Source organism: Symsagittifera roscoffensis, chromosome 2 (assembly GCF_963678635.1).
Source record: "Symsagittifera roscoffensis chromosome 2, txSymRosc1.1, whole genome shotgun sequence".
In the NCBI taxonomy this organism is placed as follows: Eukaryota; Metazoa; Xenacoelomorpha; order Acoela; family Convolutidae; genus Symsagittifera; species Symsagittifera roscoffensis.
In genome coordinates, this window is record NC_087063.1 from 56,955,324 (window position 1) to 56,981,220 (window position 25,897).

The window sequence follows — 25,897 nt, forward strand, 5'->3', positions numbered from 1 at the left end:
TATAATTTACAAAATTGTCCAAAATGTACAAACTGAATGCCTCAGATCACTAATAGTTCAGCAAAGATGTCAAAAATTAACAGCACTAGGTTCAAACTGTTTAAAAGGCAATGACTTCATACAAATTCAGGCTTGATTGTTTAAATCTACTAAATAATGCACGTTTTTAGCTCGCATTTGAAGTAAATGCTAGACTTGAATTGCCGGAATTAAAAATCATAAAACTCTGATTAGCATTGACATATTTCGGATCAAAAATAACCCTAAGATTAGTTTTCACCGTTATAATAATCGACAAAAAGAGGTGAAAATTGTTGCTGTTTAATGCACGGGCGAATCTATGATTTTCTCGAGGTCTAAACGCGTTTTTAGGAACTTTTTAGAAAAGTTTGACCAACAAAATTGCGTTTTTTTGGCGCGCGCTCCCCCCCCCCCCCCCCCCCAAAAGTTAGTATATATTGGCGCCTAACGCGTCTTTAGAAAATTTTCAGGGTCCGTCACCAAATATGGATATCTCAAAATAGTAAAAAGGGGGGACCCTTTGGGTCGGCAGGGGGTCGACTCCCTGGGGGGAGAGCGTCCACCCCTGGTTTAATGTAATTTTTGATCCAATTAGATTTTGATAATGTGTTCATTCAAATCAAAAATAAAATACAAGTTTAATTAGAGCCAGTATTGGCTTTGTCTAAGTGGCGTTTTGTTGACTGTGTTAACAGAAACTGTAGTTGGAATGTTGTTGTTGCTATGCATCATATTCGGACTAGTTTGGGCTCGGTGATCGTAATTGTTATGCCGCGAAGTGTAGCGATCGTACTCATCCACTACCGGGACTGTTCGTGTCTCAATGTGACCTCTCGAATCCACTCGTACTACTGCTTTAATTGTCGGGTGATGCGACACACCAACTGGGGAGTCTCTGTACCTCTCAGAAATGACATCGTCATTGTACCCAGGGGGGTAAGCTGTTCCCGGACCTGCTCCGGAGGACCAGTCACTTCCACTGTACCCGCTATGCAAGGGATCCACTTCAAAACTTTGGTTATAATCTGACGCCGTTACTAGTCGTGTCTCGCTGACTGTAGGGAAATTTCTGGGAAATGTTCCTCTGTTAGAGGCGGTGTTCTGGACCATAGTTGGAAATGAATTACCGTTGGAAGCACCAATGAGCCGGTCGGATGCCAAAGGAGTGCCGTGGTGTATCTGATGAGCATCTCTGTATTCGTTTTTCATCTGGTTTAAGTACTGTGGTGATTGACCTTTGAACTTTTCGTCTATAAACAGATCATCGCTTTGCGACTTGGACGGTCCGTTTTTGAGACCAAGCAGTGGAAACTGTTGAGCATTGGCGTCGTTGCGACTGCCTGAAAGCGGCATGAACATTCCATTTTTGGAGTATTCCATTGGAGTTGCCATAGACCCCGGACTTTTTTCCACTTGGTTATTCATGCTACGCTTCCTCTGATGTCTACGCATTAGGAATACTCCAATTAGACAAAACAAAATGAGAAACAGGAAAACTGGGATAAGAATTGCAATTAAATCTTTGTTTCCAGAACCTTGCATCATACCTCCGATTCCTGGCCCGCGAGGCGTTGATGGTATGTAGGGAGTGGTTGAAATTAAAATAGACAGTTTTCCCGTCACCCATTGCGCATTAGGGTATATATTTTGACTGTAACGGGTTCCTACTTTGATCACAACACCATCTCTTACGTCATCGACTCCAGGTCCAAAAGGACGCGCCCTGTACTCGATCTGTTTCTGGGCTAAACTATTGCCGTCGAAGTAACTAGATTTCATTATCCGACTATTTTTCGACGTGTCCCATAAACTGCCAAAGGTTGGCTCTTGTTCTATTTGGAAAAGGGAAACTTGGCCTGTCTTTTTAGAAAGCGAAGTGGCGTTTAGGTTTGTTTCTGTAAGAGGCAGCGTTTGGTTAGGCAGTATGTATAAAGTTGATGTCGAGAATAAAGGAATCACTCGAATATCGATGTCAATATTTTGAGCGAAATCACCTCGGTCGCCATAGTCGATTTGCAGTCGAAAATTGTCATAATCGCTTGTTGCATCTCGGTCTCTTCGCATTGCATAAACAAGTTGTTTGTTATCGATCATTTTCACCCCGAACTTCTGGTAGTCAAAAACTGGCATGTCATTCAGAATTAGTTGACCAAACTGAGGACGCTTCATGACTTTAAACTTGAGTGAATCTATGTCAGCGTTGGTGTAGGCAGTTATTGTTTCTTTCTCAATTATCGTCGACCAATCGCCTTGCTCTAAATTAATCACTCGAGATCCGAGAACTTCCAGTCGAAACTTCACTGGTTGAACTACGAATGTGAACGCAATTTCCGTATTTGGATTCAGTTGTGAGATCAAATCGCGAACAGTCATTTCAAATGAGAGTTTTTCCAATGACGAAGATTGAGAGTAAAACGCTAGCATGTTGTTGTCGATATCAGACTGTGTGAAAACGTATACAGGTTTGAGGGGGTCAAAAACGAAAGCGAAGAAACCAGAAAGATTTCTAGTCTCGACTCTATATTCAACCATATCGCGATTCGTATCTTCATCACGAGATTTCAGCACTGACGAGTTAACTATTGCGTAATAACTCTGCACAACTTGCAGCTGAGGCGCTCGTGTAACCAGGACAACAGGTGCAAATGGATGGTTTCGGGTGACGACTGTAATATTGAATGATGGCCCCGGAAACGTCAGATTTTGTTCGCCTCGCTTCCCTTCCACTATGTCCCGTTTTGGAACTGTGACTTCAAACAAGAAGAAATCTGAATTTGACTCACGCACCGAAGTAGTATGGTTGTAGTATATTATCTTATTATTCAAATCTGATTGGCTGAATTGCGTGACAGTTTTTCCATTCGATCCAATATTTCCGTTTTGGGGCGGTTGCGTTATCGTGTAACTGATTTCTCTCAATTCATAATTAGGCGAAGACTGCATGTGATAGAGCAAATTTGATGCGTCCAGTTCTTTCTGCGTAATGTATGTTACTTCACGTTGAAAAACTGTGAACTTCTTATTCGTAATCAACGGACTTTGGTAATCAGGGGCCAAAATGTTGAAGTCTAATTTGACTCTTAAACCCATTGGTATTGGTTTTACATCCCTTCCCGGAATCGTTACCTCAAAATTAATATTTTCAAATTTTGGCCACGAGTAGTTATTCCATGGGGCAAAAAACGCCACGTTCTCTGACTTTATGGAGCGGTCGTAGAAAAAAGAGGTGCTACTGTAGTCCAACATCTGGATCTGACCGACACCCGACCTCTCAACTACATCGTATTTGAATGCGTAGTCGTCGGCACAGTCGTCGTTTGTCGTCACAGCCAAGACGTCATAGGGTATCGGATGAGTGATACCCGGGTGAACTGAAAGGAAATCGTTTTGCTGGACCGAGACTAGTTCCAGGGGCTGCGGAAATATCCGCAAGTACTGGTCTAACAGAGCGTTTATCCCGTCTGATACACTAAAGATTATCTCTGCAAAGCTTCCTGATTGAAGAGGATCTAAAACGTTAGCTTCTTTTAAGAAATAGAACTGTTTCTCTAAAGCTGCGCGGCCCCATTCTATTTTTTTAGAGTGAGCTAGAAGTTGAAGACAGGGCAAAAAAATAGTCTAAATTTTGTTATTATAAAGAAGCATAGCCAACAAACAGTTGGAAAAAATCAATGAACGCAAAGAATCAGAAAAAAACAACTTGACTCGTCTTTTGAAAAAAAAAACTTCAAATTTCGAATTCCATTAATCTATATGGTCTTAAAGCTCTTTGATTAATTTACAGCTGGCATTTTTTGGATACAATTGACCCAATTTGAGGAAACTGGATTATTAGGAACATTTTTTATTCCGCTGGGAAATCTTAATTAAATTCCAATTTCGAAACTTAAAATTAATCACGTTTCTTTGCTCCATTTCAGCTTTCATAATTGGAGAGTGCATTTTGCCTATCTTCAAGCAAATGAACTTGAATTGAACTCAAAAGTGATGAACGCAAGGAAACTGAAACAAAAACTGACTTGTTTTTCCAAAAATCTTCAACTTTTGAGTTTCGAAGAAAAATAGATTGCTTTAAAGCTCTTTGAATTTGCAGAACAATTTATGATGGACACTTCTTTGTTAAAACTAATCCAATTTGAGAAAACTGGATCAATAAGTAGAACTTTTATTTCACTGGAAAATCTGATAATTAATTTCCATTTTCGAAATAAGAAGTCGATCACGTTTTTCGTGACCTTTACTTTTTTGCTGTTCCATAGTGGAGTTTACACCACGAAAAACACCACGACCAATAGAGTTTGAACTACGTTCATCGACTCTTTAAAATGTCTTGTTTTTTCGTCAAACCACAAAGGCTTGGCTTGAAATGTCTGAAATCATCGCTTCAACCTAAATCACCGCGTCATTGAGTGAACTTGAACTCCTCGAAACTCTCACAAAAGGACCCATGAACAGGTGAGCACAAAAAATGACGTGTTTTTAAGGATCTCTAGGTCGCCCAGTTTTTACAATGGTTCTCCCTCTTAGTGAACTAATCTTCTGAAATAACTGATCTGACCAAAGTATCAAGCACCTGCCGAGTATTCAAGAAATTTAACAATTACATCAGACTTTCGAGTGTATAACACCTGTCTAGACATTAGGAGACATTGGCCAGAATTCTCTTGGGATTTTACCAGATCTAAGTGGAAAATCTATAGGGTTTAGTATAACACTGGCATCGATTCATAGAAATCGGTAAGCCTGAGGGATGTTAAATATTGAGATTTTTGGGATTATTCTCTTTTAACTTTTCAAAAAGTCTACAAAAAATAGCATTTCTTATTTTAAGAACAAGTATAATTAAGCTTATCTCAACTATAAACGTCTGATTTCGTTTTCTAAATCAATTTTTATTCCTCCTCCAATTTGTTTCGATAAGGGGTCATTTTACCACCCCTCTTTAAGCATCAGAGCCGTCAAATAAAATATTCATCTATGTTTTCAGACTGCTTTTGAATTACAATATATTTTAATCAATATCAAACTCAGACGTTTCAGTGCATAGGAAGTAGAATGCTTAATTCAATCAAATCAGTTGCTAGCACATACTGTATCCTGTAGCTAACATAAGGTAGACTTTTTGCAGTAAAACTCCAAAAGATAAGCTACCATTGCATTTTGGATAAAAGAGTAAAAACGAGCTGGCTAAAGAGACTTAAGCAGCCTGTCTGAAAATGTCACTCATCCTTGCATATGTCAAGCCAACAAGTACTCATATTTCCAGACAGAGAAAATAATTAACAAAACCAGCATCAGTAATTTAAAACGGCTGCCGGGTGGAAAATGTGAAGGGTCAAAAAATGCAGCCCATCGCATCAAACCTCAAAATGGGACCCATCGACCAGTTCAAGTCATTTTATTCATTCAGTTGGTGGAATTAAATAAGTTAATCCACGTGAAACTGAAGGCGAAAATCGATCTTCTCCACGTTCATTAGCAATGTGTAAACTTTAAATCTGAAGTGTGGAGCGGTGGTGAATTGGTTACGTCTCCGCCTTTCAATCGAAAGGTCGTCGGATGTTCGAGGCCCACCATGATCCGTGCTCGTTGCTTGTGGGTGAAGCAACATAACCCAGCCCAGAAAAATAACCAAAAAAAATGCATGTAGTTCTTAAAACAGGGGCACAACAGCGGTTCGCCGTGATGAGCTGTACAGCTCTTGGGTTGGTCCTTTGCCCGTGGATAAATGGTCCTAATCTTAAATGCTTTATAAAATAAAAAAAATAACCTATTGGTTGTAATCAGATAAATTCAATGAATAGATGGATAATGTGCGAAACCTAAGCTAACATTTTCAGCTGAAAACCAAATAAAACAATGAAAAGGAAAAACGTTTTCAGAAACTGATATTTGAAACATCGGCTTTAGGCCCCGCAAAACGCCTTTGCAATGCTTCATTTTGGATTTTAGGGGAAATACCGGAAATTAACTGACAAAATTTAGCAAAGCCAAAAAGCGATAATTAAGCAACTAAATTAAAAGTCGTCAATTTAGATGTAATGTAATAAGTGAAGATTGAAAAACAGTTCGAGTCGAAGATCTAGCATTGAACAACATTAAATTGATATTAAAACAAACACAAACGCATGCAAAAAGAAAATTCTTTTCGCTTGTTGAAAGACGCAATACAAAGCCATTAAGCCGATATAATGTAGGTCGAAATCTATCAAGCCAAAAAACGAGAAAAAAAACCAAAAAAGCCGGAAAGATGTTATCATGAAAGCGGAACAATAATTTCTGTTAAAATTTTAGCAACTTTTGCAATCCAGTGAGTATAAAAATTATGGTTACCTTCAAACCACTTAAAATTTACACTAAGCCGATAAAGTATGAGCCAAAAAAAATTGGACTGAATAAAGTTTTTAAGCAAAAAAAAATAAAAGAAAATAAACAAATTCAACAATTACTAACAGCGGAATCAAAACATTATAAGCAAGTACACAGTAAATTGCGTTCAGCAAAAAAATCAACTAATCCGATGAAACAGAAGCAGACAAATAACAAGCCGACAATTTTTTTGAAACATGAACATTCGTGAAACAAACAAAAAACAGGCCCTTCCAGATTCGAATCTAGGACCTTTGCCATCCCAGGCGTATTCTTTACCACCAGAAAAAAGACAGAGAGGCGAAAAAATTTGAATTCATTATGAGCTGAACTTGGATTTACCTTTCTATTTTTGACCATTTTGCAAACAAAGTTATTTACAAGAAAAAAAAGTCTTGTACCCAATTGTACTACCCTTGCTTATTGCAAAGGTAATAACTTGCGGTAGCGCTACCCATAAAGTCTAGATCAAAACCTAAAAATATTGTGACTCCTAAATATTATTTTGCAAAGAATATGAGTTCTAAAATTGGAAGCAAACTATATATCACCACAAAAATTTTGCAAATGCAGTCATCCAAACTGCTCATGCTGCAAGGCTATGAAAATGCCGGCATTTGATCGTCTGAAGATATTGATTCAACAACGGCCGGAAGAAACGAAAAACACAAAAAACAAATTAAAAACTTCATTTAGATTTCCGGAGAGGCATTATTTGCCATCAATAATAACAACACAGTAAAATAGCCTTCCGTGAACCACATAACAAAAAAAAGATTTGCTTCGCGATTGCGCCGACATATTATCAGCCGATAAATCCAAAAATACTTAAGATATCTTTGCATTTTTTTCTAAAAAAAATTCGCAATCAAAAAATTATTTGGTTTTAGGAGACTGAAAGCTTAACAGCAAAACACTGAAAATTGCCCTCAACCTGTTGTATAATTCAAATAATTTGCTAGAAACTAAGCTTTGGGAATGTCATCCAAAACTTGAAAAAGAAACTAAGATAGTCAGATAAGATAGTCAGAAAAAAAACTAAGATACTCAGATTTAACAGTCTTTCTCCAAAATTTCCAAAAAAAGAAAATTCAGCCTCCGGTCGCAGTAACATTTGATTCTGCTTGTGGTACTATTATTAAGCTATGGAAAAAAACTATCAGTGGCTTTACTCAATTTGACTTTTTTTGTACGCAATCACAAAAACGCAATCAAATCTCCGAAGTTTAATTTGACTAGCATAAATTAGATATCTGACACAGTACAATAAGTTCTTTCATATTGAATGGCACATGCGTATACTTATGGTTTTTTGTGAAAAACGCCGGTGCTGATACTACATTCATAATTAAACCCTTCCAAAATAACTTGAAAAAGAGGCGCATTATGGTTTGTGATTGATTGGAAGATCCCACATCCACAAATTATGGCATCCGTTCCGTCAAGAAAAAAAACGACCTATTCGACCATACAAACATATACAACTGACATGAACGCAGAAACGAAAAACTTCAAATTTCGAACTTAAATACAAAAAATATATGCCCTTAAAGCTCTTTTAATTTCAAGAACAATTTATGATTGACATTGATGATAAAGTTAATCCAATTTGAGAAAATTGGATCAAAAGCTATTTCGCTGGAAAATTTCATAAATAAACTCCACTTTCAAAACTATAAGTCGATGACGTTTTCGTGACGTTTCCTCTTTCGCAGTTGGATAGTGAAGTTTGCCTTCCTTTAAACAAAGGAAATGCACTGAACTTAATAAGAAATCAAAAGTTAAACTGCTTAAAAGTAATTTTGAGCCTGAGAAATTTTTTTAAATCATCACGACCTATATAAGAGTCTATATCGACTAATAAAAACCTTAAAATGCGACGCACCTTGTGTATACTTGTGCTGGAATAAAACATCTCCGTTATTAATCTGCCTCTGGGTGAAGTTAGAGACAACCTGTCTGGATGTACCTTCCACCAGAACCACGCTGCCACTAGTGACTTCCTTGATGACGTAGACCAGGTCCAGATCCACACTCTCCCCGTCCTGGGCCAGCAGTACCTGGGGAGTGATGATGCAACTCTGGCCTGAAACCGAGAAGGATCTAGTCGTATGAGTTAACGAACACGTTCCCAACATGTTGATAGCCGCTCGAGTTGATGCGTAATCACTCTGCGGCTCCTCAGACGTATCGGACCTATACTCGGTATACGAATTGTCGTATTTATTGTAGTTCGGGTAAAAGGGGTAAATCGATCGCGATGGTCCTTTATCACGGCCCGATAAAACTTGATCGTTCTGGTAACTGCTATAAATGTCTTCTTGGAATGCCTTTTCCCTTTCGATATAAATTAAATCACTCCTTGTTACGTCTTCTGGCTCTAGCAAAATTTTCAGACTCCTGCTCCTGTTAACTTTCTGGGCTGATGATTTATCTGATAGCTTTCCTTCTGAAACCTCCGTTCCCCGATACAGGTTGTGACTTTTAAATTTTACAGGCGATAGCTGTTGTTTCTCGTTCTCAACACTGACTGCTGATGTGAATTTTGGCTTTGAGTCTTGTAGTTGGTTTATGTCTTTCCCTTCAGAATGAACAACAGCATAATTTAGTTTCTTTCCAGGCCGTTGCGGCTGTTCGTTTCCAGGCCTGTGATCTGCTTTCAGTGCTTCTAAAGATGGCTTGTCCCTTAGAAGTGGCGATGAAATGGCTGGTAGAGGGTGGCTCGTTGTAACAGGAGAAACTGGCACTATTTCGTTGTTGGTGGAAGTGGAAGTACGGTGATTGGCTTGGGCTGTGGCGACAGGAGAACTGGCAGATTGAGAGAGGGAAATTAGAAGTTGAGACTTGGCGTCTGCAGGTGATGTGTTCATGAATTGCAAATTAGTCAAGTCTGTTGGTTGGGTCGAATTGTGATGAAAAAACAACAGACCGATCTCAAAAGACAGATTTTTCAAAGTATTAAATTAAGATTTTGGCCTTGTGTTGTGGGTGTGTGCGGCCGGCTCGAAAGTAATGAAAGGCAAACAATTCTATTAGTTGAAAGGTAGGAACAATTTGGTCACGACCAAGTGGATCTAAACACAAGAAGTCAATCGTCGACAATAATCGGAAATGTAAACAGGTAATAGCAATGAAGGGAAACCAAATTGGGTCGAAACAACAGGCGGATGGGGGAGAGAGATTGGTAAGTTGCGCGGGACCAGGCTATAACCAACTAAAAATAAAAGTATAATCCTTGCGGTGTTGTTAGGAGGACTGGAATGTAATAGAATTAGCATGGACAGTGGTAGGGTACATTTTGGTTGGTTCTTGCTAGTAAAAAAGCAAACTTTCCTTCAGAAAACAACAAACAATAGGGCACATTTAGTATTCTCTATGACGGCATGATAGCCTACTAGCAACATGATGGATAGTGACAAAGCAGGATTTCCTGATGCAGAATAAACATTGTGCTGCATCAGAGGAATTTCAATTAAACAATAAATTTAATAAACTCCCGATTTCGCTTCGCTAAGCAGATGCAACTAGAATGAACAGCGGCAAAAGTTACCAACCAAAAAAAGGGCGATTCCTTTTTGGCTGGATCTATCTCAGTCACATTCCTACCATCTACGCCAACCACATTTAACCCCCTCCCCTCACCTCCCTACCATCTCTACCAACCAAATTTAACCCCCTCCCCATCCCAAGAATCACTTCAAAAATTACAGTCCCCGATACCTTTCCCCTAACAACTTGTTTTGAACAAAAAATCAAATAATAAGAACAAACAGATTTGCCATAAAAGAAACAGAGAAGCGTGTTGGCCACTGAGCCTTAGAAATTATGTAAGCAACGCGTGCTTCGGGCGTGTAATGTGATTCGGAAATCACTCTCGCAAGATCACAGAGGCCATTTAGTAATCAAATTATAACGCAATGCTAGTTTTCATAAAAATCATCACAAAAAATACCTTTAGAAACTGGGAAACTTCCCCCAAATATATATTAGACCAATCTATTTCTGCGCAGAAGACAGAATTTGCCAGCTTATCATGCAGAGTTAAGTGCGTGTATCTGAAAAGATTTTTTACTGTCTTACAGAAATAATTCCTAAATTAAATCACTTATCCCGACAAAAGCTCCCTTTATTCCAAAACATGTGCACCCGTATTGTTACTTTGCTTCAAATTTTTTATAAAAATTTTTTCTCCAACTCAAACCAGGATTAGAGTAAACCAACTAAAAAGACTCAATTCAAAAAAAAATAAAATCGTAGGTCGATTGTTTAGATTTGAACAATTTATTTCTCTCTCTAGAGTACTTTGTTCCTCTTTTTTCCCCGGCTCAGATAGGCTTTTGAAAGTGTACTTATACCAGGCTATAAGAAATACCGCCTCCTTCAGCATAAACTAAGACATGGAAATTTTCATTTCTTTTTCCGATAAGTAAGATTAAAAACACAAAGCTGCAGCAGCTAGCCACTGAAAGGCGTTGTTTATCCATTCAAATCCAAACCAAGAAAAGAACAACAAAGACCGGAAAAATTATAACATGCCAGCGTCTGCTGGACGGCAGTCGAAAAAGAATCTAAACAGTTTTTCAAGAGCCTTGTAAAACAAGACTGATGTTTACCTAATATTTAACCAAGCAAGCATTTACAAAGCTGATCCGTACATTAAGGCGATGTGTGACCCCATGTTTTCGCGAATACGTCATCTGAATACTAAGGTTTAACCTGTATCAATATGAATTCAGTCAGTCCCGCACTACAACGGTCGAAGGTCATGGTTTAAACAGCAAGCTTTGATACATTATCAAGAAAAACATGTTTAATAGTATGCCACACAAGCAGCACAGAGGCGAAGCGGTGCTTCGCAACACTTGCGATACACTTAAAACATTGCATTACAAGATATTGATAGACAAGAAGGAAGTAAATTTTTAGAGATAATAAGCTTAAAAAATATTTCAAAAAACGTTATCTACAAAACTTTCAAAACAGCCTTAACAAATATTGCGAATCAATGGACGAGCGTCGACCAAGGTAAAAAAACAAGCGTCGACTCTCATTAAGCCGAAAACGAAATTGTAGTGAAAAAAATTTCAAGCTATAAAGTTTTTAAACTCAAAATTTCAAGACTCACCCCTCTTCAAACAGGCAAAAGCATTTAATCTATCGTCCATGAAACTACCCAGCATAAGTTGACTACGACAATAAAGCATAAGCCAAACCCATGTTAACGAAAAAAAACTATGAAAAATCGGAGTTGGAAAATTACCAACTACAGAATAACTTACAATTATAGATAAAATTAGAGACCCAGCTATAGCTGGAGGTTACCTGTTTGATATTTTTAGAACAAGTTTCACTGATGTGGGATGAAATTCGTAACTTTCGGAAATTTCAAGAACCCACAAAAGCTTTATTTGATTCTCTACTAAAATAAGTGATTTGCAGCTCGTGAAGGGGAGATACTAATTACCTGTTCCTTCAATTAAACTCAAAATAAAAATGTGTACGGTAGTGGACTTTTCCCGCCAACCTGTTCATTTGATCGAACCCTAGACTGCAAAGCCAATTAAACCGAGAAGATCCAAAACCTGTTGCTAAATCTCAGATCTGCCAGGGTAGTTTTTAGAAGTAAAAATTTGTCCAAATTTTACCGTTGATATGCAAGGCAGCTTGCTTCAATCCTTTCTTTTGATTGATCCCAAAATCTTGACTTCCGAGAGTTTCGAGAAAAATAAAAAAAGTTTTAATAAACCGTAAAAAAATCAAATATTTGTCTTTTCTGAGGACCGCTTCTTTTTGCGCAAGAAACATTAGGCAGGGAAGCTTCACACCTTTTTCTTTGGATGCATCCCAAAATATAAACGAAGGTCAAAAAACGAAAATTTTACATATCATAGGACGATAATTTTATGTAGAAAAAAGTGGGGGCAACGCCACTTATACAGTACAGAGGAATTTCCATCGACCCATACTATCGATTGAACCTAAAATCTGTGATTTGCAAGAAGAGTTTTCGAGACGAGACAGATTTTCAAAAAACGGTCGAAAAATAAACAAATTGAGTTTTCTCAGGACCATAACTTTTTGTATTAAAAAATTTGAACGTTACCGCTAATGCAGAGGAGCTTTTTACAATAATTTCTAACTGGTAAAAAATCTCGGATTTAGGAGTAATTCAGGGCCATAACATTTTTAAGTACAACCCGTGCTTTGAAAGACTGGTAACACTTTGAAATACAACCCAAAAGCTCAGATTTGCGAAGGTAGATTCTGAGAACAAGAAAAATTGGGTCAAAAGCTTCTCGCCAATTTTTTAGAAAGTGGGTCAAGGTGGAAAGAGACAAGGGGATTCTGCACGCAAACAGGGAAGTTAGCGCTGTTTCCATTGAAGTGCATTTTCTGAAAATCGGCAAAGTAATTTTTGAGAAAAACTAAAAACTAAAAATTTTTCATAATACCTGTTCATATCAAGCAATAACTGTTCGAATCAAAACTAAAACCCCAAGCTTTAAAAGAAACTGCTCTAAAAGGGTACCAGAAAAAAATTTGCATTTGAAAAAAATGGAGAATCAGCCGACAAAAATTAGGACGAAAAACACAAATCCTAAAAAAAAATGAAAAAAAATCAACACATGACATGGACGCAAGTAAACATGTTAACCCAACTAGAGAAAACTGGATCAACAAGTGAAGATTTTATTCCACTGGAAATCTAAAAACTAAATCTAAATAGCACTTGCCCCCACTAAAAATCATTCACGTTTTTTTGCTCCATTTCCACGTTCGTACTTGGAGAGTGCTATTTACGTCACTTTCAGCAGATGAATTTCAATTGAACTCAAAAACTGCATTATACCTAAGTGCATCAATACTTTAAGACATTTTCCTGAAAAAAAGTAAGCAAGACCAATATAAGAGTCTTCACTACGTTCATTAGTCTTAATAATTGAAAAAAAATAAGTACAAACTCACATGAACTAAGAAATAGTTCATTCGCATTTTCAAGAAATTGAGCATGCCACTTGAAATGAGCATAACAGCATAATTTGTAAGAAAAGTATTTTACGGGAAAACAGTCTAGTTCACGATTACAAGTCACTGCACAAGCATTCTGGAATAGTTCTTGTAGTTTCTCGCATTCCTGAATAGAAAAAATCGAATCATAAAGCAAAAATAGAAGTGCGTTTTTTTCCGTCGCTAGGCACGGTTATAAGGTGGCATTGATTTAAACTTCGAACACATTGCTGACACTGCATTTTGCATACATTCACTGCACTTTGCTCCGCGTCGAAGAGGAGGTAGCCATATTAAAATAATTATCGCGAGAATTGATGTACCCAGAGTTTAAAGCGAACCAAGTTGCCCTCGCAGCTTGGTTCGAATTTTGAAGAAAGTTAAAAACTGCGGAGTCAACGGGTTTTGCACGTTGGCCTATGGCTGCTTAGGCACCTGCATTCAAATACAAATAAACAGCAACGAATTCCTTTTAACTGACCGGATATAGCTCATGTAGTTTAATAACGCATGGAAATCTTCAGTGAGAAGTATGAATGAAAGGCTCTTATCCACTTGCCCCCACATTTCAAATTTTTAATTTTCTTAGTTATTTTACGTATCATTATGGCGATGATAATCCAATGGAAAGTACGAAGAACTAGCCTATTGACAATAGCTAGTTTGTTCACCATGCTAATTTTCATTGCGTTATGACAGAAACATGAAATTCGAATTTTGGAGAAAAAAATTGATGACATTAAAGCTCTTTGACTTTCACGAACAACTCATATTTGAATAAACTAACCCAAATTGAGAAAACTGGTTCAATAGGTGAAATGTTTCTTTCGCTTGGTAATCTGATAAATAAATTCCATTTTCGAACTATGAAATCGATCATTTTTTTCGTGACTATACATTTTAGTTGTTCGATAGTAGAGTTTGTCTTACTTTTAACAAAGAAACTGAGCTAGAAAAATCAAAGCCAAACCGCGAAAAATCAAAATTAAGCGTGAACAAAGTTTAAAACTTTTTGATGAAAAAAAATCACCAAGACTTACATAAGAGTACTTTACGATCCAGGGGCGGATCTAGGATTTTCTCGAGGGGGGGGGCGGATTTTCAAAAAATTTTCGAAAATTTTGACGACCTTTTTTTTTTTTAGGTCTCTCCCAAAGCAGTAAAAAGACCCTGTTTTGGCCAAATTTTCTGCGCCGCAGGCAATTTTCTGAAAAAACAGGTCAAAAAAGCCGTTTTTGGGCACTTTTTGGAAAATTTTGACAAAAAAAACGCGTTTTTTTGGCGCGCGCTCCCCCTCAAAACTAGTATATATTGGCGCCGAAGGCGCCTTTAGAAAAATTTTAGGGTCGGTCGGCCAAAAATGGATTTCTTAAAAAGTACCAAAGGGGGGACCCTTTGGGTTGGCAGGGGTTCGAATCCCTGAGGGGGGGGGGGGGGCGTCCAACCCCCGCCCCCCCTCTAAATCCGCCCCTGTTACGATCATTACTTGAAAAAAACGTTTCAAATTGAATTTAAAAAAAACGCAATTGAAAAAATTGACATAGACAATAAACTTCAGGTAGAAACAACCAGCTGTTTACTAAATAGAGGTTTTGTAAATAACCCATAAGCTGATAATAAAGCTCTATTTCCATTTTGTTTTGTTTCAAAACTGAAAAAATGACGTTGGCAATTTGTTAAATCATCCAAGCTTAATCTCAATAAGAGGTGTCAGGATAATCCATAGACAAATAAGCAAAATCTCCAATTCGGGGAAAGGTAAAATATACGTACTTGACTTCTTAAAACCAATCGCAAACAATTATAATGAAGTTTGACATCCGTTTCCTCAAAGTTTGTAGAAAATCTTTATAATTTGTACCAGAGAAAGCATCGATATTCTGCCTGAAAAAAATGCATCTGAAGACGGGGCGGTTTTCTAGTAATTTCGAGTAGACTAGTTTTAGGGATAGCCATTTGGTTTTTTAATCTATACTTCTGTCAGTCCCCATTTTACAAAAAATCGGCGATGTTCAATAAACCGCGAAAGCTTGAAGCCAAAATTGCATCAGAATTACGTAACATCAGCAAACAACAGTGAGCCTCCGTGGTTATGTTGCATAAGAATATTAATTTTCCTCTTATTGTAATGGTAACCCTATTTTATAATTTAAGCGTGCTGGCCTACTTTTAAACAGCCAACTGACACTTGGAAAAGAGTATTGAACGCTAGGAAACAGAAAAAAACTGACACATTTCGAAGAATAAATAATAATTTCTTAAAGCTCTTCGAATTTCACAAACTAATTATGATTGACCCTGATAATTAAATTCAATTTCGGAATTAGAAGTCGATCATGCTTTTCGTGATCTTGACACTTTTGCTGTTCAAAGTGGAAGTTGCCTTCCTTTTAATAAAGGAAAAAAGTGACCTTGAAAAGAAATCAAAAGTCAAACCGCGAAAAATCAAAATTTAGCGTGAACAAATTTTTTGCTGAAAAAAAAACAAAAAATCACCAAGACCTATATAAGAAGCTCGCTACGTTGATTGCTCTAAAAATTCATTCTTCAAAAGAGGAAAACATTGTTATAAGTCCTCTTTAGATGATTTACACCGAAAAGCGTTTTTTCATTTTCTCATATTTAGCGCAGCCGCTTTTGGAAAAACTAAGAAGCTTGCAGACCAAAAGAAGATGAACAATATATCATTATTGCGCCATTTAAATAGCAGTTTGAAAATATCCTCCTTTCAACCCAAATCCGTCCATGGTACAATTAAAACAAAATCTTTGTACAAACAACCAAAAAAATTAGAAAATATTTTAATAATAGTTTTAAAAAAAGATAACTCTCACACGCTGCATTATGGGAAGCAAAGAATCTCGAGAAATAAATTGAGAACGAACAAAAAGTTAAAATGAAAGAGCTACATTTCGATAGATTAAATTTTCACTTCACTTCAATAGTTTTTAAGAAAGCCGTTGTAAAGAGATTGGACTGTGAGTGATTTAAAGGCATGGATGATAACAGATAGAAAAAGGGAACAAATCTGGTAAAAATTTGTGTCAAACAAGTTGGTCGGTACCCATGATGGAGCTTATTACTAGCTAGTAGGTAGGCGATGTTCAGCTATTAGTGGTATAGACATGAAGGTATGTGTTGTATTTTCATCAAGAACATTCTAGTAATAGTGAAGAGTGTATAATAAGTTATCTTTGAAAAGCAAAGCGGCTATTTAGGAGTGAGATGTGATGTTGACATGGGCGATGTTTGATGTTGTAGGAATTGGGAATAATCGATTGTCAAGCAGCTCATTCAGAGAAATAACTTCTACTCTAATTGCGGGCCAGACAAGACAGGATTAGCCAAGGGAGACTGATTATTGCAAGTGGTTACTTCTTAGAACTAAATGAAAAGCAAGATTATAATAACACGCGATAATTTAACCTAAGACTTAACGAAACCAAAACGAAAAATATCAAAAGCGTAATTTAACTTTACGAAAAAATTATCCTCAAATACGACAAAAATATCCTAGAAACCTTAGTTGCAATTGATAAAAACATATGTGAGCAAGTTAGGCTTTGTTGCTATTCTCAAATTTCTGGAGGGTTTGTTCAGTAAATGCTGATTAGTAATATTGTGAACCAATTCGTCGTATCCCCACGATGAAAAATCAATTAAAAGCGCTCCAGCAATCACTATTTATATCTGTTTAACCTTAAGCTTCAAAACTGACGAAATTCAATTCCATTCTAGGCATTTTCAAGATTTAAACTGAAGCAACGAACTCTAGTATTTGGAAATTTTAAACTCAATCTGAACAGCAAATAATATCGGAAATACTTAAGCACCAAATTCAAAGCAGTATGAAATAGTCTAACACTTAACGCCTCTGATAAAAAAACGGCTCCAATGGTCTGATGCGGCGAAAAAATCGATCAAAATATTCAAAGGAAATTTGAAATATCTTTGGAATTACTCAGCAAGCCTAACAACAGAAATGAACGACACTTTTTTCGTCTTTATACTTCCATTTAACTAAGAAAACATTTTCTCACTAAGACTTTTTGTGAACTTTTTAAATTTTTGAGAAATGAATATTTCCATATCAAACAGGTCTACTTAACTTCATCACAGCATAAGCAAACCTTTTCGACCCAAGTATTTATCGGTTATCTGAACAACTGACACGTGAAATTATCTGAATTGAGGTGAGAACAACAAACTGAAATTGTAATTGGATGTTTAAATATTCATATCCTAATTTCCAACGTTGACAAAGGATTCCACAATTTTAGCCCATGGCTACTTGAAAAAACTCGATTTCATATAAGAATGGGTGAAAAATTACCCAGTTTTAATTTGAATCGATATTGTTGCACTCGTCACACTGGCAGGTACGATTAAAATACATCAACAGGGGAGTTACCAAAAGTGACAAAAACTTCTTTAAAAATCAATCATCTTAAAATTCCAGCTCCCATGAGGCGATTGCAAGCGCCTTTTAGGCCTTTTTAGATGCCCATCTCTCATGCATAGGCAAAAATCAAGTTTTTGGTTGCAGCCCATTATCAAAAAACTGCTCATTAGTTAATGCAGATACATAATCACCTCATCAAAAACCGGGGCTTGGGTAATATCATTTGGTGACCAATAAATTGCAATTAATTGGGGGGCAATTAATTGACCCACACTTTTTCCGGTGACAGGACAAAGTATCACATACGAAAGTATCCCATAACAAAATATCCCATACCAATATATCCCAATGGACACAATAGCCCATACCAAAATAGCCCACGTCAATTAAAATATCCCATAGAGGATTAAAAATTAATTTATGATATAGATTACCAAAGATTGGTGCAAAAAGGTAAGGGATAAATTGCCATGAAACTTGTTTTTCCAATTACGACTAAAGACAAACATGGCCAATTAATTGAAATTAATTGGAAGTTTTAAATATCTTGGCAAGTATTGAAATTAGAGTTAAGCGAGAAAGACAAGAAGTAACAACAGCTTACAAAGTTTATGGTCAATTAAATTGAGTTGATTGGCCACAAACTTAGCAAGCTGCTGTTACTTTCATTAAATGTGTCCGATTTGCTCGTTTGACCCTTCCGACTCAAGTGCTTGTTCAGCAAAGCCGGGTTTCCGTTTGGTGACTTACGACAGAGCCTCGTCGACGAATCTCGAGATGCAGCTATTTCGGAGCATGAAACATCAATTTTGTTCAACAACTGACGTTGCTAAAACCATGAATGTTAATCGATCAATTAATTTCAAGTTACTGATAATTGACAAACATGGAGACACCAATTCAATTAATTGTCGTAACTTTCACTTTATTGACAATTTATCTCCCAATTGACTTTTTATCACTTAACAAATTTAAAAAATGAATAACTTCAGGTGGAATCCATCATACGCGAAGGACCAAATGCGCGAAAACAAAAATCAGCCAATCAGATATCAGTAAACTAAAATCTGGAAAGTAAACATTTCCAGGGACTGGAATATAAAAAATGCAGAAGAATACAAAATTTTCAAATTGTCCTTGACCGTCGCAAAATTCGGACAAATTTTATATTTCAAGTGTTTCGTTATGAAAGAAGCAAAATATTGCTTCATTTAATTCATTCTAATTGAATGGCAATTGCTTTTTTTATATTGACTTTCGGCTAATTTTATTTTCGGTCTTTCGCTCACAAGTTTTTTCGCTCATTCGGTCCTTCGCGCATGAGAATAGCACCCTAACTTCTGCCAAGAAACTAAGGCGAGAAATCATCCAAAAAAAGCTGACTAAGATTGAGACCAGCATTTTTTAAACTTGACAAAAAAGCAACAGTTTAACAATTCTGCCAAAATTCTTACAGAAACAAACAACGAAATAGTAATAATTTTGAGGGTTTTGCCACTTTTTGAAAAACTCAAAAACAGAATGAAGCACAATGGTTTTTCCTTTGGTTAATAGTGTGAACAAAATAGATATACCTTTATTATTTTTTGAATTCATTTGTAGTTTCGATTAATCGTAATAACTCCGACATTTCGTTCCACAGCTTAGCTTTTTATGAACTTAAAACATTCGCTTTTCGATAGCTGAAAATTTCTTCCTTTTAACAAAACAAATGCACTGAACTTTAAAATCAAAAGTTAAACCGCCAAAAGTTAAATTTGAGCCTGAACAAGTTTTGAGACATTTCCAAGGAAAAAAAGAAAAAATCATCACGACAAATCTAAGTTCATCGACTCTTAATAATACATTTTAACAAATAAGGGTTATTAGGAACCAAATTTGCTCAATTTAAAAAATGATTTTTTCAAATAGCCATCCAGCCAAGTCAACAAGTCAGGCAGCAAACCATACCGGATGTCGAGGAGTGTCACCACTCCTGTCCCCGATGAGCGTTTCCCTGTTCATTCGCCATTACTATGGGATTCTCGGTTGATTTCTTTTCCTCCCCTTACTGATATGCTAAGTTCAGGGGGTTCTCTCGTCCAAATCAGGTTACGATTTAAAGGCACTCAATCATCCATAAAAGTACCGAAGTAGTAATGTGCAGGAGTTTATCACTCTAACTAAGGCAAACTGAAGATCGAACACTGTTTAAACGCTCTCTCAAAGAAAGTGCTTGTGCAATTTAAACTACAAAAATTTCTTAAAACTCTGTCGGACTGTTGTCCTGAAACCGTCATAAAAATCATCCTGCAATAAAATAATGTCATTGATATCATAATCAAATGTTTTTCATAAAATTGGTTATACTGTCGTTCTTTGCTTTTACAAAAAGCTAGACCAAATTTCCAACTTAACCAGTTCTTCAAAACGCTTGCATTTCATCTGTAAAACATCACTTTTTTAACTACTCTATGAAAAAACAGCTATTCATAACAATCCACCACTTTAAGATGGCATCCGTTACATCAGCCAAACATTGAAATTAAAAAAATATATATTCACCAAAAAATTTCTTCAAATAATTTTATTGAAAGGACATCATTTGAAGCTGAAAACAAAAAAAGCGATAAAATGATCTACAATTGAGAAATATAGCCAATCGAAGATTGGAAAAAGAGTAATGGACGCAAGTAAACATGGACGCAAGTACACTGACTTTCTTGAAAAAATCACAACTTTCGAATTTCAAGGAAAAGATTAGATGCATTTTAAGCTCCTTAAATTTCTAGAACAACTTAGGATTGGCACTTTTTTGATAAGATGAACACAACTTGAAAAAAATGGATCAAGAGAAATTTTTATTCCACTTTCGAAACTAGAAATCGTTCACGCTTTTTCGCGTCATTTCCACGTTCGTATTTGGAGAAGGCTATTTACTTTCAGTATTCGCTATTTACTTTGCATCACTTTCAGCAGAAGAATTTCAATTCAACTCAAAAAGTGCATTATTCCTAAGTGCATCAACATTTTGAGACTTTTTACTGAAAAAAAAAAACAAAAAAAATCAGCAGACCTAAATAAGAGTCTTCACTAAGTTCATTACTCTTAAAACGTCCTTCAGATTGAAAAATTATTCAAAACAGAGGCGAAGTTGAGCTTCGCTCCACTTGCGATATAAAAATTATACGATGAGTACACGATGACGCTAAAAAAAATTAGCAATCAGAACTTCGAACGATGTTACTATTGAAGAAGGAAGTGGAAAAACGATTTAAAAAAATTAAAAGCAAAAAAAAGCATTTTTTCGAGTTTGAATATATTCAAGTTTTTCAAAGAGGTCCTAGTGGGGTTGAATTTTGGCAGTCAAAAATTTGCGTCAGAGTCTTATCAATCTCAAAAGTACTGAAATTTAGAAAAAAAATCGGTGAATAAGCCGACAGAATTGAAGCCGACATCCAATAAGCTGAAACTTTAGTCGAAAAAACATATCACGATAGATATATCAGGACCGTGCGCAAATTAGATTAGGGCCGTAGATTGATATTTTCTTCGAAACAACCAGAAATCGAAACAACCAAAAATTGCACAATCACAAGTTGATGGCTTATTTTCAACTAAAAAATAGGTCGAAAAATTATTACTTTGAAAATTACTGAAATAGAGAACTGTTAAAGTCAAAACGCGGGTAATTGGTCCAAAAGTTAAGCTAGGTGCAATTATTATAACAAAGTTCCGCCGCCTCAGATTTCGGAGCCACCTCAAAAATTTCCGCCACCTCGAATTCAAAAATACGTTTCGGAAAATTTCAAAAAATCGAAACCTTGACATCTCTGCGGGCTATAATTTTAAGAGTAAAAACATTTGGACATAGCTGCCACTGCAAGGAAGCGTCCCATGACTCTCTCTATTGAACCCAAAAACTCAGATTTAGAAGGGTAGTTTTTGAGAAAGTCAAAATTTTCGTAAACGTTAAAAAATTTTGGAGACGTTTTAGCCAGACGATTTCAGTGGGAAGTTAGTTTCCCACAACTCGTCTTTTGGAATTTAATAAGAAACTCAGATTTACTGATTAGAACTAAGATTTCATGGCTTAACTTGATTTTAAGACTACTATGGTTATCTTTTTAAAATCCTATTGCATAGACGCGAAGCAGCGCTTTGTAAACAACCGAGAAACCGACAAAAAGCAGCTCTAAAAATCAAACAAAAAAAGCTGAGAAATAAGCCTTGAATAATAAAATTTTTGATACGCGTCATAGTTGCATCTCCGTTCTCGAGATTAGCAGTTTAACTTACTCGCATCCGCGCCACGGGCCTTGAAATAAGGCTAACACTAGCCACCAAAAAATCAGCTATATATGATTACAAATCCTCAACGCTATGCAGCGAATATTCCACCAAATTTAAACTAAACGCAACCACACTAACTTTGCATGTAATCAATTGAAAATCAAAATCAGAATTTTTTTTATAAATTATGCATTTGAAAAAATTTATAAAACAATTTTAATGAGAAATTTGTTATTTGAGGGCCTGAAATGAAGTTTGATGGCCTGAAATGATAAATCAAAATACATATGCATCAACTGCGTTAACTTATTACTAATCGCATGTCAAAGCAAATGCTAGTAAACTGCCAAAGCATCCTTCATAAGGCCACCTAAAGAAGCACTAACATTTGCAACTTATTTTGAAAAAGGAATGCCTTGTGGTATTACGATACGCTTCACTTAGCTATGTCATTTTCACTCACAATTAGACAAAAAACTGAAATTTTCAAACCAGTTTTTCTCGAAATTGAGAAAATTTTGAAAAGGTACCAAATTTCGTTCAAAAAATACTGAAAAGTGAAAGAGCTTCAATATGATACATCACTGTGCCCATTCCGATGATTATTAGTGGTACCTGATTTTGAGCGGAAAACAAAAACATAGCTAACTGACAGTTGGACTTGGTTAAAAAATCTCAACTTTCGAACAAATTATAGATGGGCTTAAAACTCTTTGAAATTCTAGATCAATTTATAGCTGACCCTTTTTTGACAAAATTAACCTAATTTGAGAAAACTGGATCCAGAGGTGAAATTTTTATTTTGCTGGGAAATCTGATAACTAAATCCCACTTTTGAAACCAGAAGTTGATCACATTTTTCGTGAACTTTACAATTCCCTGTTCAATAAAAGAGTTTGCCTTCCTTTTAACAATGAAAAAGCACAGAACTTTCATTCATTTGAACAAAAAAAAACGTGAACAAGTTTTAAGACTTTTTCCTTTAAAAAATCAAAGAGATCACCAAGACCTATCTAAGCAACTTAACTACTTTCATTGCGTAAAAACGAAAAACACCCGCAAAGAAAATTCCTCCCCATTTTCAATGGTCGAAACAATAATATGTTATTTTGACCACTGTTCAAAGTAATGAGTTAATAACATTACAGCCTTGCCTTTGGCCTTGTCCAAAAGTCTTCAGTACGTTCCAATAAACTTTTGACATCAAATTTAAACACAGAGGCGAAGCAGAGCTTCGCATGACTTGCGATACAACAACATAGCCAATCGAAGATTGGAAAGAGCAATGAACGCAAGTAAAGATAAAAAAACACTGACTTTCTTGAAAAATATCAACTTTCGAATTTTAAAGAAAAAAATAGATGCCCTTTAAGCTCCTTAAAAGTTTTTTTCTCGCTATTTCCACGTTCGTATTTGAAGAGTGCTATTCGCGTAACTTTCAGCAGATGAATTTCAATAGAGACTTTTTAGGCTTTTCCAAAAAAAACAAAAAATCAGCAAGACCTATAAAAGAGTCTCACATCATTCATTACTCTTAATAAAAACAGAGCTTAGTTACCAGGCAGGAAAAAGATCCACTCAGTATAAAAAAAACGACAAAAAACTTCAAAAAACTACAAATTAAAAAAATTCAAATTTTTGTCTGCAATCATGTTCTCTTTGAGCAAAGCATGTCCAGAAACACTAGCGAGGGCAAGTGATGAAAATTCAAAAAACACTTCACAAGCGGCAACTGAGCCTACGAACTTGAATATTTTAATGTAGAACCCAATATATAATTGTTGTCATTAAAAACTTTGAAGTATAAATTTTATTCCGAGAATTTAACCATTTTAAGCGATCCAGAAAGAAGCATAAAACTTGTGCTTCCCTCAAAATGGCTCCAAATTAGATCACTAAGCATATAAAATATAGGCCGAAATCACTCATGCCGAACATAGTTTTGAAGCGATAAAAACCCAAAAACAAAGTCAAGGCTAATAAAATTAAGAATTCCAGGAGTAATTCAGATCACTGAAAGCAACTACATTAAATAAAAATTGCGTACAGAAAATCAATTCTATGATGTGGCAATTAGGCCGAAAATACATAAGACAAACTATAGGCCGACAATTTTTGGAAAGGAATATTTCAGTTCAAAAAAATCATGGTCAGATTCGGACCCATGATCTTTGGCGTATTCTTCATCTCCAGGCTAAGTGCCAGATACGCATAAAAGTTCGAGTTCATTATAAACTAAGATTAAAAAATGATTCTGTTAAGCAAGTTGTTAACCCGGAAAAAGTCTATATTCCGATTTGATAACGCTTGCTAATCGCAAGCGTAAAAAGACGAAAAAAATTCATAACAGATTATGACTAATAAAAAGTTTCCCTCGCCCTCAAAACATACACACACATATCCATTTTTTTCGCAAATAGGTCACTAAGCCGATAAAATGTAACCCGATATCATTCAGTAAGAATAAAATTTTTGAGCGAAAAAAAACAAAAAAAAGAACAAACAAAGTCAAGATTAGTAAAATTACGAACAGCCGAAAAAATCAAAACACTAAAAGCAACTACATTGTAACATGCGTACAGCAAAAAAAACAATTCTAAGATGTGGCAACTAAGCCGACAAAACAAGCAGATAAATAATAAGCCTAAAAATTTTTGTGGAACGGAATATATCACGTTTAAAAAAACAGGGCGTGTCAGATTTGTAACCCAAGACCTTTGCCGTCCCAGCCGTGTTCGTTACCTTCGTTATAATTATGCAAATGGCTGCAGAATTGGCAGGAGTAAAATATTTGAATTACTCACCGATGCATTACGCCTAGATCGACCTTGGACTGACTAGGTACCCCAGCATTTACCTTTCCTGGAATTTATTACTTCTACTTCCCGTTGGAGTCTGAAGCGGATGTAAAAACACTTTCAAGTGACGAAAAATCACAGTAAAACATCCAAACTTAACCAAAAATGTAGAAAGTCAACATAGCAAAAACAAGTATTCGCTATTTACTTTGCATCACTTTCAGCAGAAGAATTTCAATTGAACTCAAAAAGTGCATTATTCTTAAGTGCATCAACATTTTGAGACTTTTTACTGAAAAAAAAAACAAAAAAATCAGCAGACCTAAATAAGAGTCTTCACTAAGTTCATTACTCTTAAAAAGTCCTTCAGATTGAAAAATTATTCAAAACAGAGGCGAAGTTGAGCTTCGCACCACTTGCGATATAAAAATTATACGATGAGTACACGATGACGCTAAAAAAAATTAGCAATCAGAACTTCGAACGATGTTACTATTGAAGAAGGAAGTGGAAAAACGATTTAAAAAAATTAAAAGCAAAAAAAAACATTTTTTCGTGTTTGAATACATTCAAGTTTTTCAAAGAGGTCCTAGTGGGGTTGAATTTTGGCAGTCAAAAATTTGCGTCAGAGTCTTATCAATCTCAAAAGTACTGAAATTTAGAAAAAAAATCGGTGAATAAGCCGACAGAATTGAAGCCGACATCCAATAAGCTGAAACTTTAGTCGAAAAAACATATCACGATAGATATATCAGGACCGTGCGCAAATTAGATTAGGGCCGTAGATTGATATTTTCTTCGAAACAACCAGAAATCGAAACAACCAAAAATTGCACAATCACAAGTTGATGGCTTATTTTCAACTAAAAAATAGGTCGAAAAATTATTACTTTGAAAATTACTGAAATAGAGAACTGTTAAAGTCAAAACGCGGGTAATTGGTCCAAAAGTTAAGCTAGGTGCAATTATTATAACAAAGTTCCGCCGCCTCAGATTTCTGAGCCACCTCAAAAATTTCCGCCACCTC

General features: G+C 36.0%; 1 protein-coding gene across 1 annotated transcript in view; it reads right to left on the reverse strand.

The window, feature by feature from the left end:
• Positions 1-467: 467 nt before the first annotated feature.
• LOC134839277 (chondroitin sulfate proteoglycan 4-like) overlaps positions 468-25,897 on the reverse strand; it is a 56,848-nt gene continuing 31,418 nt past the window's right edge. The window contains exons 4-5 of the mRNA XM_063854775.1: positions 8,276-8,476; positions 468-3,530 (exon numbers count right to left, since the gene is read on the reverse strand). Of these exons, the coding sequence (XP_063710845.1) occupies positions 664-3,530; positions 8,276-8,476 (3,068 nt within the window). The 3' untranslated portion in view covers positions 468-663. The remainder of the gene's footprint in view (positions 3,531-8,275; positions 8,477-25,897) is intronic.